Source organism: Dermacentor variabilis, chromosome 8 (genome assembly GCF_050947875.1).
Source record: "Dermacentor variabilis isolate Ectoservices chromosome 8, ASM5094787v1, whole genome shotgun sequence".
In the NCBI taxonomy this organism is placed as follows: Eukaryota; Metazoa; Arthropoda; class Arachnida; order Ixodida; family Ixodidae; genus Dermacentor; species Dermacentor variabilis.
The window spans coordinates 119060722-119080419 of NC_134575.1; the positions used below are offsets into that span (position 1 = coordinate 119060722).

Consider the following 19698-nt stretch of genomic DNA (forward strand, 5'->3'; position numbering starts at 1 on the left):
AAGACTAGCGCCACCTACAATGAATCCAGCAGGCCTCTGCCTCAAAGTGCACAAACCTACACATTATTTGCCCCATCTATCACCACGTGCCGACGGCTTGGGGGACGACTGGGGGAACGCATACTCTATACAGAGTGCGCCATGGAGCGAAGAAAAAGCAAGCAATGAAACTTTATTTATTTTCGAATTATTGCAATGCTGCTTCTACCAGCTACTGGTCATAAATAGGTCATACGTTACAACGCCGCAGACGCAGCCGTCTTATATTTAGAACATTGGGCAAATAAGGTGCCAGAGTACGATGACAGCGTACGGGAGCAACTTTTACGTAATTTTACCACGCGTATACGCACTATACCGCTGATTCACGCGCCACTCATAGAGACATCTCGCCGTCAAGGGTGTAGGAAGCGAAATACAATTTTTTTCTTAATAGGTCCCTTTTTTTTGGTTGCCATTTTAGAACGAGCTTCGAAGAGACGCATGTGTGGCAGCGCCGGTCCATTGTATTGTATTGCATGACTTGCGTTCATAAATACATAATAAAAATGTAAATTGGCGAACATTTTCCCCGAAGTAGGTAATTTGCTTGCACATTGATGTCGTTTTAGGCTTTCTGTCTTCTTCAGCAAGGAACTCATCTCCGGGCTTCTATCCAAAAAGACCACCACCTATAATTCTGCATTATGTCTTAGACCGCCGACATGCCGTCGAAACTGGCAGTATTGGTCGACGAAACATTTGCAGCCACGGTGACCGATAGAGACAGCAGTGATGAACCTTGCACTGACATGGCTCGCTTTTCTGGAAGCATATCGTTTGAGCGGAAATTGTGGAAATCAGCACTACGTCCAGTGAAGTCGATAGTGAGCCAATCCTAAAGGCTGTGAAATGCAGCGGCAAAAGGGAAAAGCGGGATCTGAAGACCTAATTCCCTCAGAGTCACTGGCCACATGAGCAACGGGCAGAAAGTTTTCTTACTCAAGCGCAAGCACTCAAAAATCCTTTGACAGCGACGTCATCATATTTCTCGTAAAAGAGACAAACCCTTATTCGGATAAAAAAAATGATAGCCTACAATTATGTACAGAAGAAAGACAAATCCCGACGATTACAACACTCCCAAGCCAAACTTGAGCGCATGTCTATAGGTGTTTTCATTCCGCTATATACTGGCTGGCACTGACAATCTACCTCGGGCGGCATGTTGCAAACGGAGTGAAGCGTTGCAAAAGAAGTAACATTCAAGCACATTGATATCGGCAAGCAGAGTCGGCGATCTTTGAAAATCTGAATTGCGGGTCAAGTGAGTCGGCTTTTAGATTTTACTTTACGAAGGTTCTATTGTATTCGCGCGTTGCCACGTGGCTTCCAAATAGTACTACATAATTTGCGTCGAACGTGCAATCAATTTACAAATACTATGGCGCCAACTAGTAATCTTGTTCGGCACTCAGCCTTCAACCTCATCCTTTTCTCACGTGATGCTCCACCGCTTTCCGCTTCGTGCTCTCCCTGCCGCCTCCTCCTCCACTTTCCTCCACGCGATCGCTTCTTTCATCTCCCGCTGCGCTCTGCGTTCGCTTTCATCTTTCGCTGTGCTCGTTCAGCCGACGCTCGCTGCAGGAACGTCGCCTAAGAGCTCCGCTCCAAAAGTAACGCTCCATATTAGTGGGTACACGCCGGTACCATGCCGAAGAAGGCTTGGAGAAATATCCGATGACAGCCACAATGAGCTCCTAGCAAACTCGATGAGTTGTAACCCTTTGAAGCAAATTTTGCACGTCTTCATGTTGCGGAAAACCATCTCTGGCCCCAGAATGGCAGATTCACAAAGATGCACCCGCTATTCAAGCTTCTGAATGAGAAATTTTTCAGTATGAACCACTTTTTAAATGCTAGCATCGAACGAGAGGAACTGTGAGCATTTCGGAAAACACGGGTACAATCAAATCATGAAAGAAAAACCAATCCGATGCGCATACAAATTGTGGTGAACGTTTATTTTTTTCGTTCGCGGTTGAGCCTTACATTTGAGAATTTGGCGTGACCAGTGACGGCAAAATTTCCCTTGGCCTCGGGGGTTCTGTTGTGATGAACACGATTGGCGGCCTCAATACAGAAGATTACCTCTGTTCGCACGTATTTTTCGACAATTTGTTCCCAAGATTGAAGCCTGGTGAAAAACTGACCGCCATCGACGCGAGATGTATAGAAGCAGTCTGCGAAAACAGGATTGAAAAATGTCCACCTTAAGACAAAAACATAATCAAGAAATAGAGGCACATTTCATTTGAGAGTGAATATTGATAACGAAGTCATTGTTTGCCGCTGGATGGACAGTGGTACTGTTAGCCTTTGCTTAGATGCTCACGGTGTTTAGCCAACATAGCCGATGAAGGGATACTCGAGAAAAAAATTCACCGAAGGTTACGATACTTCCTAATGCGAAATTTGAACGGAGCTCAGTACGTGTTCTCATTTCGCGTGGTCAGTATTTTATGTTATGCTTATATGTATACATGGTTTATACTAGCAAGGGAACCCTATGAGTTGCGTTGCTAGAACATTTCCAACGGATCGAAGTGTGGCGCGACTGCCTCACTCTCGAGATCGCGAGAGGCCGTTCGTGGATGACGCGTGGACGCGATTCGCACCGACCAGCGAAGATTGACCTCCGCTCATTCAACGCTTTGTTCCTTTGCAGACGACACGCGCTACTCTGGCGCCATATCTTAGGCATTGCCCCCACACATCCCGTCTTGTGCAGCACTACGCTTTTCTTCTCGCGCTTTCGTTCCACCAATGACGAGAGCGGCCCTTCGTCGCGGAAAATCGTGCCACCAGTCTCAGCGCTGACAACACCCAAGCGAGCATCGCGTTGAGCCTGACTCGTAGCCTCTCGGCTTCGGTCCTTGCAGGAGCACCGATACCCGTCACACAAGCTTGCACCGCGGACTGACATCACCAGCTGACGCCTTCGATGAGCATAGCCCTCCCCACCTCACACCACCCTGACTCCCGCACCCCTCGGAAGCGCACATGCGATCACCCTCGTGGGTGCGGATGCCGTGGCCACCGTCACTTCAGCCCATGCGCCGGCCGTCTCCCATCCCCTCCTCTCCACTTTCCGCTTTATGTTTTCACTCTAGCACCATCCTGCGCCTTCCTCCTTGCGCTTTATTTGCTCTCGCTCCCGCGAGAGCGAAGAGAGCTCTCCGTTTTCGTTCCCCGCTGCAATCCTAGTTCGCTCTTTCTTCCTTCGCTGTACTCATTCACACGGTTACGCTGACGCCGACGCGGTACGTCGACGCTCAACGCAGAAGCCGACGCTTATGAGCTGCGCTTCAGGATCACCAGTCAGCAATTAGAGTCCGTGAATGAGTACGTTTAGTTAGGTCAATCCCAGGTAGCACACAAAGTCTTGAAAACGTCGTATAAAGGGATTCAACGTCTGAAAAGGATTTTTGACCAAAATCGACGCATCAAAGACGTTCCAAACAAGATAGCTTAAAAACGAGGGGTGAATACGTTTTGATAACGTTGGAAGCCAGACAGCTTAAAAACGAGGGGTGAATACGTTTTGCAAACGACTCAAAACGCCACCGCCACGCCACGGCGCGTCAGCCTCTTTAGCGGCTTCTACAATATTCAACAACCCATCAACGCGATCCAACCTTGCGCAAGGTGGCGATACCGTCGTCAAATCATGTGACCAAGGTGGCCACGTGATTCGTGATGCCGGGCAGCCGGGCGAGCCGGGGCATAGTCGCGTCGCCATGGCGTCGTCACGTCACCGCACTCGCATTGCGCTGTGGTGTGTTTCCGGCTGTTCTGAACGTGCTGCCGCTGCCCTTTGCTATGTAAGTGTTGCAGTGTTTTGCTGTCAAGAAAACGATATTCTGTGATCAGTTTGGGTTGTGCGATATGTTTGTGTGGTTTTAATTTGGAAATCAGTAGTGTTTTCAATTGTTATTTGATCAAGGCGGCCACGTTATTCGTGAAGCCGGGCATAGTTACGTTATCGCACTCGCATGGCACTATGGTCTGTTTGCGACTGTTCTGAATGTGCTGCCGCTGCCCTTTGTCATGTAAGTGTTGCAGTGCTTTGCTGTCAAGAAAACGACATTCTGTGATTAGTTTGGGTTGTGCGATCTGTTTGTGTAGATTAATTTGGAAATCAGTAGTGTTTTCAATTGGAGGGCGCGGAGTGGAGGGCACTAATCAGCTCTTCAAGTTCACTGTCATGTTATGTGAGGCGCCTTTTCACTGACGCTGTAATTAAGGCGTTAAGGGCAGTATAAGGACGAAAGTTAGAGGGACGAAATCGTGCCTGTGTGTCCCTAGCGTCGGGGTCGGCCGCTATGCGTGATCCTAACAAGAAAGCATTTTGCAGAATGCGAAGAAAGGCGGCAAAATTTCTGTCTGTGCGCACCTTGCCGATCTCCGCAATAGAGCCATCATCGTGGTATTTTAGTCTCCCGTTTAGCAAGAGTGTTGCAGACAAGGGAACTGGTTCAAACAGGCTTTTTTTTAATGATTCACTACTAGTGCGGTATCCCAAAAGGTGAGGTCAAGTGCTCACCCTATTTTCTTCCCTCGCGCTACAGCGCACTGACAGAATTTTGCGTGCACCATACCGTGCTTTTATCGTTTGCGCTTCAGGTTCTCGATTGTGTTTTCGCCCCCTTTACCCACGTGATGGGTATTTCATGGTATTACCGTGTACCACATGTGTCCATATATTGTGTCCAATATATGAAACGGCCAAATTCGATTTTATTTGACGCCTCAAATGGTAGTAATGTATTGAGTCCCTTGTAGCTTTGTGCTTGTTATCAATTTTACTATTTGGCGAATGGATACAGCATGTACGCTGCATAACTCGCTTGTGCATACTGCATACGTGAGTCGAGTATGCTCTTGGTATAAAATAACTTGTATGCTTTAGGTAGTACGGTTGTTTGCAGTTTGGGAAATGTGTCGGAATGTACGCTGTGCGCCCTTCGCGCTTTACGGCGGCCTGCCGAGTTCGTGCGGGTGCCATGTGTGCGCATGGAGTTCGCGAAGCGCTCTCGCAGTTTTTTTAAATATATATATACATGTGTTCTGTTCGCGCGCTTCGCACAATAGGGCATGTCGCAGTTCTTTGTCCTTGTGCAACACATTTTCCTAGCGTACGTCTGTGCATTATTTGGTACCGGTTTCACACGGGGCTCTTTTAGCCGCTATCCAGTCCGTTACAAATCGAATTTCTCGGTCGTGATGGCTCCTCTGCGCAAGCTACGAGAGTGAGCCAGTCGCATCGATAATTTCGATCCGGATCGGGCTTGATCGCGATCGAGAGTGGTCGTGTGACACCGGTTTTACACATGACTCCCACATAGGGAACACTTGAAGTTCAATGCTACTGAGTGAAGAGCAAGTGCATATATATGCCAGTGGTGGTATGTGGGCAAGTCTTTCTGGTGAAGCCAATACTTGTGCATTCAAAATATTTCAATTACCAGCGTAGTGCATCAATGTGTCTACTTCGACAAAATGGAAGTGCAGATATCTGAGCATACCTGTCCAGGGCAGCAAGTACGTGTGTCTACATTGAAACCACTACCAGCATGTGCGGCAGTTCTATTTTCAGCAGCGGGACTGCACAATAATCAGTAGGATGCTCTCAAGCTGTTTATCTATGAAGCTCTGCCTGGACTGTGCCAAATATTTTTGGACGTGAAAGTGGGGGTGAATTGGTAAACATCAGTGGAACTGTGCCTGGACTTTGTGGCAAATGTTTTTGGATGTGAAAGTGTGAGTGAACTGGCAAAGAATTTGCTCTGGGCTACATGTGTTAAACGTTTTTCTCATTCAGAGTGCTTTTTTTTACTTTAGGAGACTGGAGATGTGCGCAAAGTGGGACATGTCAGTGTGCTAATTATTGTATTTGCTGGCTTGCAAATTATTCGTTGCAACTTTGTTTTTGCCAGAGAGGTACAACTTTGCCTCTTGCAAAGGGCTTTTTAGATAAAACACTTACTATTTATTATGACCATTGCTTCCTTTGTTACACAAATGCAGCTTCCAGTGCATTCCAGTTTATTTCCATGTTTATGTAAGTTTCTAATATGAGGCTTGCATATTCATTTCTCACGTTCTGGAGTGGCAAGATGCAGCATTACTGTCTCATCGTTCGCTGTACTACAGTAGTGTTCACTTAATTGTTACACTGAATCCCCCGTTTAAGTATTCTGTACTAATTTCACTTGATTGCTTTTTTGTTGTATGGTTATTTTTTTCTCGCCATTACCTTCTTTGATACATCCTAAAGGCAATATTTCCAATTTTGCATTGTTCCCATTTTTTTTTATTTCTGTCACAGGATTGTTTTATGATGGTATGCGGTGGTCTTTCTTTTTGTGCAGTTTTCAAGCTTCTAGATGATTGGGAATATTGCTTGGAGGCAGTTACCATCCAATTCATACTCTTGCATTTTTCAGTCTACTTCTTCCATTCGCTCCGATGTCACTTCTGCATAACTCTAGTCCATCTAATAGCACGCGCACTTTACTATGATAAATTAGACACTTTAGTACACTCCAGGTTTTTCTGTTCATTTTTGTATGTGTACTTGGAATTTTGTTTATGTGCTAGTGAATGTTCACTTTCGAGTTCATTACGAATCCTTTCTGCGACTTTTGTCATTGTTGATGTACTTTTATTTCTATTTGCATTTCTCACACAGTTTGTTCGAACCTTGCATAAGCATTACATTTTAATAAAGTGTTCTTGCTTTGTCACAGTGTTCTCATTTCATGCACTCTTGGCATGAAGGGCTTGGTCTGGCCACCTGCCAAGACGTGGCCATTTGTTCTTTGCAGGATGTCATTCCCATTGTGGTTGTAAGCATCGTAGCTTACTAAAGGCGGTATTTAGGATTTCTTATTCCTAACAGGCTCATTTTCGTGCGACTTGGTAGACGATGCGCCGGCCATGCGGGGAACAGTGCTTGGCACTGCGCCATGGCTCTTACAGTAAACACGGACGCTTCTACTCATCTGGGGCGCGATTGGAGATCGTTGTTCGAAACACCCGATCAGTTTCACCTCACGCGATTTGCCTAGGCCGTGTCAACGGGTGCGGCTGACGACGTCTGCGCGGCATAGGCCAGTCGCGTGAGGCGAAACTAAACGCGTGTTTTGAACAACGATGTCTCATCGCGCCCGTCACCCGCGAAAATTAGCTTCAGATGATCGTAAACCTTTCAAGACCGCTTCTAGACCAGCTTTTTGATAACGTCCTAAAAACGTTTAGAAATTGGTTACGAATAGTTTTGGCAAAGGGATTACTTGTGTCTTTCCCAATCCTATTTCTAGACCAGCTTTTCGAATACGTCTTGCAGACCTGTTCTAGATCGTCTCAAGAAAGCAATTAAGCCGGACATTAGCAGAGATATCCGACGTTTTCCCGCCGAAGTTCTCTCATTCGTGTCTTCTTTAACCCGTTTTTATCGTCTTGGATAAACGCTACGAAAACGTTACGTATCTCTTTTGTGCTACCTGGGATTACTCACAGGGGATCCTGATCATGAGGAGGAAATCTACAGAAGATTAAAAATGGGTTGGAGCACACACGGCAGACCTTAGCAGATCCTGACTGGAAGCTTAACATTATTAAAAAGAAGACTTACAATCAGTGCATTCTACCGGTGCCAACATATCGGGCTGAAACTTGGAGGTTGAAAAAGAAGCTCGAAAACAAGTTAAGCACCATGCAAAGGGCGACGGAACGAAGAATGTTAGCCTTAACGTTAACAGACAGGAAGAGAGCGGTGTGGATCAGAGAGCAAACTGGTATCGCCGACATTCTAAAGGGAAGCGCAGTCGAGGACGGCGAAAGACTAGGTGAGATGATGAAATTAAAAAATTCGCAGACGCTAGTCACAAGCGGTTGGCGCAGGACAGGGCTAATTGCAGTGCGCATAAAATAGGCTCATTATGATGATGATGGTTTAAATAAACAAATTTTGCGGCAAACCAGTCGTTATTGAATGCAAAGAGCAATGCGAACCTGACAGCTGTAAGCGGAATACACCAGAACCTCTCGAAGTATCGGGTGGCCTTGACGGGAGGAAAGCGACACTTTTCTGTTGGCTCACTGTCTATATGCATCTGGAGCAACGTTCTGCAGTTGTACAAGCTGCAGATCTGGAATATTGAGTACCTTGCCCATCGCAGGTCGAGTGCACCAGCCAACTTCATGAATTACGGGTGCAAACCGTTCAGTAAAATGCAAGCAGTTCTACCGTTCAACACAAAGTCGTTTTCATGGCACTCGCCACATTCTTTTCTCCCAATGCAAACAGACAGGGTACGCATACTTCCAGGAGAAAAAATGCACTGACCGTGCTTTAAGCTTCACCACAGCCGCACCAAGCCGCTCATATACCCAATGTCCTACATCTAGAATTGCTTGGGAAACAGTGCTGCACTTGCCTTAAAATAAGTAATTTTTTTTCTTTTCTGGCTTTAAGTACCTGTTTGTCAAAACATTTTTGTAATTTTTTCGGAGTTTAGAGATATCTGAATTAACTCTCAACGCGCAATAGCTTCATTGCTGGAAAGTCAGTGAGAAAACACCGAATGGTACGAAATATTTCAGTTACAGAATAAGAACAAGTCGCGAGCGATTTCTAAAACTAATCCTGAAGAATAGATAAGTAATACCGGTTTGCTCCCAAAAGTGTAACGTCTGTTCAAAAAAAGTGTTAAATAAATTTGATGACATCAGAGAGCACATTTTATTTAGTATCGTCGTTGTTGTTGCCACGAAGGAGAGAGAAAAGCTGCGAAGCTACATATCATGAAAAAATACTCTATAAATCATTATAACTGACATTTCTAGTCATATACTATTAGGCGCAGCTTTTCTAGAGGACATTTTCTTCTAATTTCTGATGTTCTGGTAAAAATATGATTCAACATTTTATATCCAATTGCAACCGCACACTCTGCTGTTGTAGAGTTTGCACAGTTGCACAACAAAATGATGCATGTATTAGCCGTTATATCTCTCCCACATATGCGATGTTAGTTGATTGTGTGGCTTATCATTACATATCCTTTTTTGCAGTTGGTACTGCTGTTTGCCCCCCCCTGTACCTTTACACAGAGGAGGGTCAAGTAAGTTCTCACTCTTTTACTGCATAATTGTAAAACAATACACAAGGGGTCATTCCATTGTTCTTGCACATGAGGTGCGCATGATCAAACGTAAGACTAAAGCGATGTGCTAAAGCTTTCACATTGATTGTAGAAAAAATTTGCGTATTTCTTCGTCCATGACCTGCCTCACCACATTCGAGCGCGAAAACTCTCAAAAAGAGTTTCACTATCTTCACTCGCATGCTTGCCGGTGAATTTCTATAAGCCGACTCTAGATGACACTAGCTGTGCTGCCAACGACGGCCATATAATCACCGTATCCCGCATTCGAGATCAAACCGCAACTTTGTCCACCGATAATAAGGACGAACTAGGCCAAACTCAACCTCTTGCGTCCACCGGCTCCAAAAAAAGTAGCGCAGTGGTGCTGGTTAGGCCTAGCCAGATGGGGCGGGGGACGGAATGCTGCTGCGGGAATTCGCCTTTAAATTTTTTGTATGAGTAGACCACATGAACTGGCGTAAGGCAACTAACTGGCTAACGTAACGTAACGTAAGTGGCTTGAGTAGTGGAGAGTCCACGGGCTATAAGCCGGCAAATACAATGAATGCCGATTACTTTTGGTGTGCGCTTACTAGACGGAATAGCTTAAGGTCGCCTATGGCCATAAATGCATTAAACTTTAAAAACGTTTCGGCCCTGCCCAACTTAAAGTAGCAATGGCGAGAAACAAGATCACAGAACGATATCTGCACTTTCCGACAATCCGGAACGTACATTGGGCAGCGCGATGGGTGAACGCGAAACACACATACGAACTCAGCTTTACCCGCCATGGTTGCTTAGGGGCTATGGTGTTGGGCTGCTGAACACGAGTTCGCGGGATCGAATCCCGTGGCCGGGATTCGATCCGAAATGCGAAAACACCCGTGTACATAGATTTAGGTGCACGTTACAGGATCCCAGGAGGCCTAAATTTCCGGAGTCGCCTCCTACGGCGCGCGTCATAATCAGAAAGTGGTTTTGGCACGTCAAACCCCATAATATTGACATCAGCTTACACAAAATTTTCAGAGAACCTTCTTTTATTGAACAACATGACCACACATCTTTTAACAATATTTCTTTTGGGCTGTTGCTTTAAAACAAATACGTCGCATTCATTTTCGTAGCATGGTCCATGCCCAAAGGCTATCGGAAAACAGTTGTTCGTAGTCCAACCCCTGGATGCGTTATTTTGCACAGGAGTCCGAGTGCAGTTAGAGACTTCGGAAATAATTAATAGGCCAGTATAGTGTAATTCCCACTACCACAAAAATGACAGAAAGTGTTGAACATAATGAAGAGGCTGCGCAATGTGACAAAAAAAGAAAAAAGAATGTGCCACCATTACATGAAAAAGACCGTATTCAGTTAAAGTTGCATATTGAAACGCACAGCTTCGCTCAGGCAGTCTGATTTCAGTTAGCCTGTAGCGACCATCTGTAACTTCGTTGTCCCCGCAGTGGGTGGCACTGCCCGTTCTTCCGGAAATCCAGTTTACCTAGTCGTGGGGTTCCGAACAGACGTGGTTGTCCGATTGGAGAAAACCTGCTTTTACTCTTAGATAAAGGCAGTCGATTCCCCGTTCTAAACCTGTCAAAACGTGTATTACTAGCCTCCGATAAACCAAGCTCCCAACAAGTGGTGACCTAGATTCATCGTCATCATCATTATCAGCCAGGTGACGCCCACCGCAAGGCAAAGGCCTCTCCCATACTTCTCCAACTACTCCGGTCATGTACGAATTGTGGTCATGTTATCCCTTCAAACTTCTTAATCTCATCCCCCCACCTAACTTTCTGCCGCCGCCTGCTACGCTTCCCTTCCCTTGGAATCCAGTCCGTAACCCTTAATGACCATCGGTTATCTTGCCTCCTCATTACATGTCCTGCCCATGCCCATTTCTTTTTCTTGATTTCAACTAAGATTTCATTACTCGCGTTTGTTCCCTCACACAATCTGCTCTTTTCTTATCCCTTAACGTTACACCTATCATTCTTCTTTCCATAGCTCGTTGCGTCGTCCTCAATTTAAGTAGAACCCTTTACGTAAGCCTCCAGGTTTCTGCCCCGTACGTGAGTAGCACGTGAGTGAGGATTGGCCAGCCGGGTGCAGTACTTGGCCACAACCTCCTATATGGACACAAAAATCAGACCTAGATATTTACGTTGTTTTTTTTACACTAGCGGTGGATGACGCTGCTCCTACTCCTGCTGACACACACGACACCACGATTAGGTTCCATGTCATCGCCGCAGAGCTTCAGATTCCGAGTTTTCGGCCCAAGAATCCTCGAGTTTGGTTTATGCGTGTAGAGGCCCTTTAACCACTACGGCGCATCACTTCACAGACACCAAGGTACCTGCACGTCGTCGCCGCGCTGCCCTCCGACATCTCCGATGCCATAGACGACTTGATAGCGGGTACGCCTTCGGCCACAGCATACGACGACTGGAAACGCACGGTCCTGGAGCATGTCGAGCCAGCGCAGAAAAGTAGGCTCCAGCTGCTCCTCACCCAGTAGCTCGGCGATGAACGACCATCTCAACGGCGGCCCCCGTTGTGTCACTTACTTGGGGACCACTCCGCAAATGGAAGCCAGGTCCCAATTTTGTGCGAGCTGTTCTTGCGACGCCTCCCAGTGGCGGGTACTGGCGGGTTCCCTACGATATGTGTCTTGATCGGCTGGCTGAACTCGCTGACCGCATATGCGACTGCAGCTACCTACCGCCGCTTCGAGTCCGAGCTAGGAGACCGACTCCGCACCTGGAGAAAACAGTCGGCCACCTTACCACTGCACTGGAGAAACCGACGACTGGAGCCAACACAAAAGACCAATTTCGGCGCAACCATTCGGCTTCATAGTTTTGTAGTGCACCTAGAAACACGCCGTGGCAGTTGTGCTATTACCACTGTCGCTTTCCCAAAAAAGCACATCGCTGCACTCAGCCCTCTTCGTAGACGAAAATCGCACCACCCAATCGCGAACGGCGGCATGTGACATCGGCCTTCGAGCAAGCCGCCTATTCTTCGTAGTCGACCGCATCACCAGCACCCGCCTCCTAGTCGACACCGAAGCCAATCTGTCCATCGCTCCCGATACAGCTGCAGATTGCCAACGCAGCACGTCCGCACTGACGTTCCACGCAGTGAACAACACTGCCATTGCGTGACATCGCTGCCAAAGCAGGACAGTGCCGACCGGCGGCCTGACTACCGAGCTTTGAATGCTGTCACTTCTCCGGATGTCTATCCCCTTCCCCACATGCAAGACTTCGGCGCTCATCTCGCAAAAACCTAAACATACAGCTAGGTGGATTTCATGAGCGCGTACCACCAAATTCCTGTCGAACCCACCAACATTCGGGACGAAACAATCACTACTCCATTTGACCTATTTGGGTGCTTCGGTATGCCTTGAGGTTCGAAGAATGCGGCGCGAACTTTTCAAAGGTTCGTGAATGAGGTTGTGGGTCAGCTGCGGTTCCTTTTAGTCTACCTTGACGACATACTCGTTGCAAGCCGCACAGATGAAAAGCACAATGAGCACCTTCGCCTTCTATTTAAGTGACTGATGAAAATGGCCTGGTCCGAAAGCCCCAGAAATACATTTTCGGAGTTGAATCCCTGGAATTTATCGGCCATCGCACATCGCCCCGACAAATCAAGCCACCGGAATGACGGGTGCGGCCAATCGAGCACTTCTCCTGCCCTAGCTCATTCGAAAAGTTGCGAGAGTTTCTGGGTCTCACCAATTTTCACAGGCGCTTCATGCCATCCTGTGTGCAAGATCTTCACCCTCTTACGGACCTGCGGCGTCGTGTCCCCAAAAAGACAGCCACCTTCCGCTGCTTCTCGGAGCACGAACACTCTCACCAGGAAGCCATAACGCGGTTGGGAATTGCACTGTTGCTGATTCATCCGTTTCCCGACGCGCCAACTCGCCATATGGTAGACGCGTTGACCACGGCTGTGTTAGCAGTACTGCAGCTGCTTGATGGCACAGACTGGAAGCCGCTGTGCTTCTTTTCAAAGCGTCTCAGACGTACAGAAGCTCGCTACAACACTTTCGGGAGGGAAATGTTGGTCATCAATTGCGCTGTCAAGTATTTCCATTTTTCCTTGATGACTGTAGCTTTTACATTCTGACCGACCACAAGCCCTTAACCTTCGTTTTCAAGAACACCAGTACATCGTAGCCACAACGTGAGCGTAGGAAATTTCCTTTATCTTCGAATTTTCCATGGATATCCGTGTTCTATCTGGGACCGAAAATCAGGCACCTGACGCACTGTCCGGGATTGGCGCTGTGCCAGCTGGCCCTGTTGATTTCCAAGCTCTAGCCTCTGTTCAGCCAAACGACCCCGAGCGGCGCCTATTGCGGGGAAAAGGCTCGTCGCTCCAGCTTGCGGAGGTACCGCTTCCCTAAACAACAACATTGGTCACCAGCGACACATCGTTAGGCAGCTCCTCGCCCGTTCGTGCCCTGTCAGTTTCGGCGTCCAATATAATATTCTCTGCATGGGCTAAGCCATTGCGGCATGAGAGCATCATAGATGCTTGCCACAGACCGCTTCGTCTAGCCAGGGATCTACAAAGAAGCTCGAAACTGGGCAAGAAGCTGCCAAGCCTGTCAAGCCGTGTAAGCAACCCGGAACACGCGTTCAGCGGTGCAGCTATTTCGACCACGTAACGGTCACATGCATTTACACTTGGTGGGACGTCTTCCGTCCTGCCAAGGCTTAGGTATCTCCTCACGTGTGTCGACCGGTAGTGAAGGTAGCCTGAGGCGATGCCTCTACGAGACGTCATGGCCGAAACAGTGGAGGAAGCATTTGTTTTTACCCGAGCGTCGTGGCATGGTTGCCCTTGGCACATAGCTACCGACCGAGGCCGACAATACCAATGCTCGCTTTTTTCGGCCCTGGAGAAACTGCTTGGCACGCGCCTTCATAGCACCACGGCTTACCACCTACAGAGCAGCGACATGGTCGAGCATCTCCACTGACAACCGAAGCCGTCACTGACCTCCATGCTCGACATACAGCACTTGGTGGAAATGCTAACGCTAGCACTACTGGGGCTGCCAACAACAATCAAGGATAACCTCGGAGGCGGCGCAGCTGAAGTGCTATATTGGTCAGCAATTCACTTTACAGTCCAGTTTTTCGGCAGCCATCAAGATACTGCGCCAGCGACCACGCAGAACTTAGAGAGGCTACATTCTTAGCTCTTCCAGCTTCGACCTGCAACCCAACGTATTGCCCGCGGGCAGCCTGTGTTTAGTGTTCCGACAATGTACACAACCACGCACGTGTCTCTGGCGCGACTCTGTCAAGCCACCATTGATTCCTTCCTATTAAGAGTGAAGAACCCCTTTCATGTGGTTTCGCGTTCTGTGAAAACCAGGAAGACTGACGTTTGCGGCAAGGAAGAGACAGTGTCGTGCGACCAGGCGACACTAGCCTATCTTGAACAATAACTGTTGATTCCGCCCGCCATTCACACCTAAGGCTCCCACATTCTAGGAGTGTAGTCCTTGTATCGACCAACAATCACCTCATTGTCCCCGTCGTGAAGGTCATTTTCCCTTGATCCAGATATTCAGTTTGCCTCGCCATAGCCGTCATTGCCCCTGCTCGAACCGAAGCGGCTACACGAGAGGGGCGCCACCAGCTTATACTCTTGAATAAAAGGATCCGATTCTTCGTTTTCAACCTGTCAAAACAGGTGTTACTTGACTCCGCTAAAGCCAACTCCCAACAAACTTGAAAAGACATGAGTAGTGGGTATAATAGAAGTTGAACACCCAGCAGCATAACACCTGCTACGGCACCGCTATGACTATGTTAGTCGACTTAAGCCAATGAAAAAAAACAAATTTACCAAATATGAGCTCTAATACGTACAAAGACTGAATCATTACGCGGAGAATGAGAAGTTCGAAGCATGGATCAGTCCGGTTCCTTGGCCGGCACACCTTTCATTCCTGGAGAGACTATGAAAGCACCATTATATCATTGCTATTGCAAAAAAAAATTTTTTTGCTTCAGAGTGAGCTGGCTGAAATAAATTGAAAAAAAAAGAAAGTCACTTTAAAACATGTCTACCAGTGCAGGCGACGAGAACACGCACGCAACAACCACTGGCAATAAATAGTATCCAACGACATGAGCATGATCTTTCCGTTTCCGTTTCTTTAGAAGCTGCTGCGGCTGAACCAGCAGTAGCACCGGTGGGGACGTTCCTATATATTAAAGATGAAATCTTAAGGATAATAAATGTCACTGTAGAAAAAATACAAGATGGTGGAAAATGGTTTCTTGCGCTGCTTATTTGATGACAACTCTGCAGGGGAAACAATGTGTTCAAGGGGGTACTCTGGTGCGCAGTATCACCAGCTGACATGCCCCCCAGCATTTGTTCGTCTTGTGTATATACATAAGTCCCCATCTGCAAAAAATTAATAGCAACAAAACAGCCGCAGTGGTTCTTACACATAATAACAAAACTTTACGTGGTGTACACGTAGTGACGTATATTGTGAAGAACGACCCGCTGAGGTGCAAGTTTTGCCAGCCAGGTGCGACAGCGGCGTTGACTTGTCCTGGAAAGCCAAACGGCGTCACTAAGTCTACTGTGTACCAAGGACAATACGTCGCGTCCGCCACTTTGCGTCGCGGGATTGCCGAGATGAGTTCGACGAACCAGGCTTTGTGACGGAACACGCCACCGCCGACCCGGTCTGCAGTGAACAAGGGAGTCCCCGAGGGAACGTAATTCGAGGCCTCTTCCAACGCACCGTTCCTGACGTCAGGCCCGTTCAAGGCAGAAAGCTGGGCTAGTCGGTGTGTCATCATTAATCCAAAGACTAGCGCAAATAACAGGGCCACAGACAGAGAACGACAGGACGAGCCCCGAGTTCTGTGAAGACCCTCTGACCTCGATTGGGGACCGTGAATCTGTGCGGAAGTGTGTGTGTGTAAACCCTCGCGCAAAGAGGCGGCTCGTCTACGGTGCCTGGTCGGCCGTTTCCCTCACCTTGGGATCGAGGGAGGACCGAGTGTTTATAAACCGCTGTTGTGCGACTGCTCAGTGTACTTTTTCTCGCAGTCATGTTAGACTGATGAGCTGCAACGTCCTTATGCAGATACTGTAAATAAACCCATATTCCTCGTTCTCGATGAGAAGCCGTCCTTCCCTTCAACAACGTCTTCAGCGTGGATAAGTTGGACGATGGCATGGGCCAGCTACCATCTAATTTATGCCCGACTCCCATCTTGACAACTGGTTACGAGCGGTGGGATTGACCTCCCAATCCTCACAATATGTAGTGCACAAAATTGGATGTCTTTCGAGCTGGGAATATTGAAAATTATTGTCCTCTGACAAACAATGTCCAATGGCTAGCGTGCATCACATAACGCAGTGCAATTTGTGCCCATGTGGTCACGAAAACATGCTGCTCCGAACATGCCTGTTGGGGCTTCTCTGCGCGAAGTGGTGCCATGGGTGCATGTTCTCGCACAGTTCTTTAATTGCAGGGGCGCACTCCTTGCTTTCAACATGGCAGCTCTTCGTTCTTTTGGTCATGGTAACTAGCCGAAAATGAAAATAACGCGCGCAGGAAGAGAAAACAAAGACAAACGCTGCTCACAACTATTTATTAGCGAATAGAATTTCACCTATATAACACAATGACACGCATACACGCAATATAACTGCAGAAACACCACAGGGTCAACGCGTGCACATCGGCGACGCTTTTGGAAGAAGTGAAATTGAATCAAGTAGTGCGATTGATGGTTCACATATTCAAGGACCTTTCACGTCTTTTGATAAAAAGCTTCGAAGGCAAGCTCTAGGACATCGTTACTCCTTCTACGTACACTGGTTATTTACATGAAACAAGCATCACAACCGCACACAATAACGTGGCCCACCATATGTGCTCTCTTTCTTTTAGATTTGCTTCAGTGAGAGTCGGTCAGCAATGTTCGGTTTGGCCGATAGACTGTTTACAGCAAGATAAGCGGATAGCATAAACAAGACCTCTGGATATCTTAATGAACGGCATGTCATGCATCTTGCGACAACGTCGTTTGCTTTGACAGATGAAGCTATGGGGGTAGAAAGAACTAGAGGCACACCATGACGCTCCGCAATTTTTTTAGGGTTGTGTGATACTGTGCGCATACGGTATGAGCTCCGATTTTAACTTCAGACTTTGTGCCTCCGCATATACACTTTACGTTCCATGCTTCACTTATCGCAGAAGTGTCTTGGCTACAGAAGTCATGGTTAAGCAGTTGCCAGAAGGCGTCTTACTTGACTAGTGATTCTAGATTAAATTTGGTATGAGCGGTTTCCAGAGAGCTGATTCAAAGCAATACGTAGCTACTGCTCGTTCCACTGCCTTGGAAATGAGGCAATCAAAGAGCGATGGTTGCTCCTAAGCCCACGGCTGATAAGTCCAGCAGACAGGACATTTGTCAAAAGAAATATTTAAATCTAAAGAATTGATTCCCGTGGCTGTAAGCTAGCTTATGCATAAAAAAAAGCCTTGACCTTGATTGATAAAGTGGCCCATAATTGCATTTTACGGCAGTCGATAAATGCCCCGTAGTTAAAATAGACTATTCCAGAAATAGTTTGCCACAAACATTAATGGGAGCACATGCGCAGTTACTTCTAATCAAACATCGCCTATGATCCCTTTCGCGGTACTCCCGCTCCTTCTTCAACACATTGCACTGCGAATACTGCGGTGTACCGGGGCGGGCTTACAGTGTACCGTCTACAGTATGTCACCTTGGCGTGAACTTCAAATTTTATTGGGATGTTCACAGAGATGCCACTACACTGTTTTGGCGCCTACGACGCGCTAAACTCAGAGCTCGATCATCCTTTAACTTACGGTGGAGTTCACGGTGCGTCATCCTTTTGCTATCCTGCAGTATGCTAGACAGGTACGCGCGGCTTTCTCGCACTGAGTCACAAATGTGATATTTCCTTTCGCACTTATTTCTACGACAATCGCGTCATTTTCGAGGGTCACTCCAAAGGTAGTCTTTATGTTCACTCGTCACGAGCTTCGGCCATGACGGCAATCCAACTCAAACGCGTGCAACTCAGTAAGCAGACGGCCTTTACCAGTCGGATGGGGTGCTCGGTCAAGCCCGCCCACGCATGGGACGACGTCGCCCTCAGAGACCACTAAATCAATGTGGCAGCCCTCAGCAAGCCGCTGTGAGCCCAAATCACCTGCTTGTCACGATACCCCGTGGCAGCCGCGGTGTCTACGTTACGTGGCAGAAGCAGATACGTGCAACTGTAGTGTGTTTGCTATGTACACAACAGAGCTTAAGTGCATGCTCGTGTTCAGGCCCTCCAGTCTCTCCGCGCTACATAGTGCAGACCGGCTTTCTACTGCGCCAGCTTCAATAACGGATGGTAGCCACGCGCAAAGTGTGCATTTAGAAGCGCTGTCAATAGCTCAGTACGAAGCAATGTCTATCAATGCGTCTTGCTAGGAGCTACCAGGAGTGAGCGCAATCTAGCAAGCGTACTTATGCTTTGTCCCTAGGTTTCGCTTGGTCTGAGGCTATTTCAGTCTTGCGAGCGAATCGAAGATTAGCGAGAACCAGCGGCTGCGACACCCTTAAGAAGTGATGCCCATGTCTAGTTCCTACCCAGATGGCTGCGGCCGAGCGTGAAGTCTGTCACGAAAGGCTTGCAAGGACAACGACCTACAAAATTTTACCAGCCAGCTGCAGCTGCGGAGGTGGCCAGTTTCCGAGAAGCGACCGTGGAGCCCTTCCCCATCTGCTGCGGCGACTCCTATTGTAGGGTCAACGCAGTGCCGCATCAACACCCCCTCGGCGCCGTTATGACTAAACGCGTTCGGCGGACCAAGTATTGTTAGTGAATTCACCGTCGCCGTCACGCCTTGCTAGAAGCGGTGGAAATCCTGGGAGAAGATGTCTTGCGGCAGTCTCACGGGGCTTAGAAGTCACGGATAGACACGGCGGCCATTGACTGCAGGGTCAACACTGGGATGAAGAGGCGCGTGCTCGGGGCAGGACCGTGTCTGCAAGAACCCTCTCACCTCGGTCTGGTCAGTGAAACCTGTGCCGAAGGGAGTGCGTAAACCCTCCCCCTCAAATGCGGGTCGGCAACGATGACTTTGGACGCTCGCTTTGGTCGAACGGCCGTTTTCCCTAGGGAGGACAGAGTGTATTTAAGGAGCCGTTGGTGGCTCCTCAGTGTGCATTCCTCTTTCAGTCATGCTACATTGATGAAGTGTGATGTTCTCATGTAGATACTGTAAATAAATCCCATATTACTCGCTCTCGAAGTGAACAAGTCCCTCCCTTCAACAACGTCCTCAGCGTAGATAACTTGGACGACGGCATGGGCCAGCTACCATCTATTTCATGGCCCACACCAAACATTACAGCACACGATGGTCTGCCTCTTCCGAAAGTGCGCACTTCATAACAGA

At 47.8% G+C, this 19698-nt stretch overlaps 1 protein-coding gene across 1 annotated transcript in view; it reads left to right on the forward strand.

Annotated features, from left to right (window-relative positions):
- LOC142591252 (uncharacterized) overlaps positions 1-19698 on the forward strand; it is a 62966-nt gene that overhangs the window by 25456 nt on the left and 17812 nt on the right. Inside the window, exon 4 of the mRNA XM_075703591.1 lies at positions 9121-9170. Coding sequence (XP_075559706.1) covers positions 9121-9170 — 50 coding nt within the window. The remainder of the gene's footprint in view (positions 1-9120; positions 9171-19698) is intronic.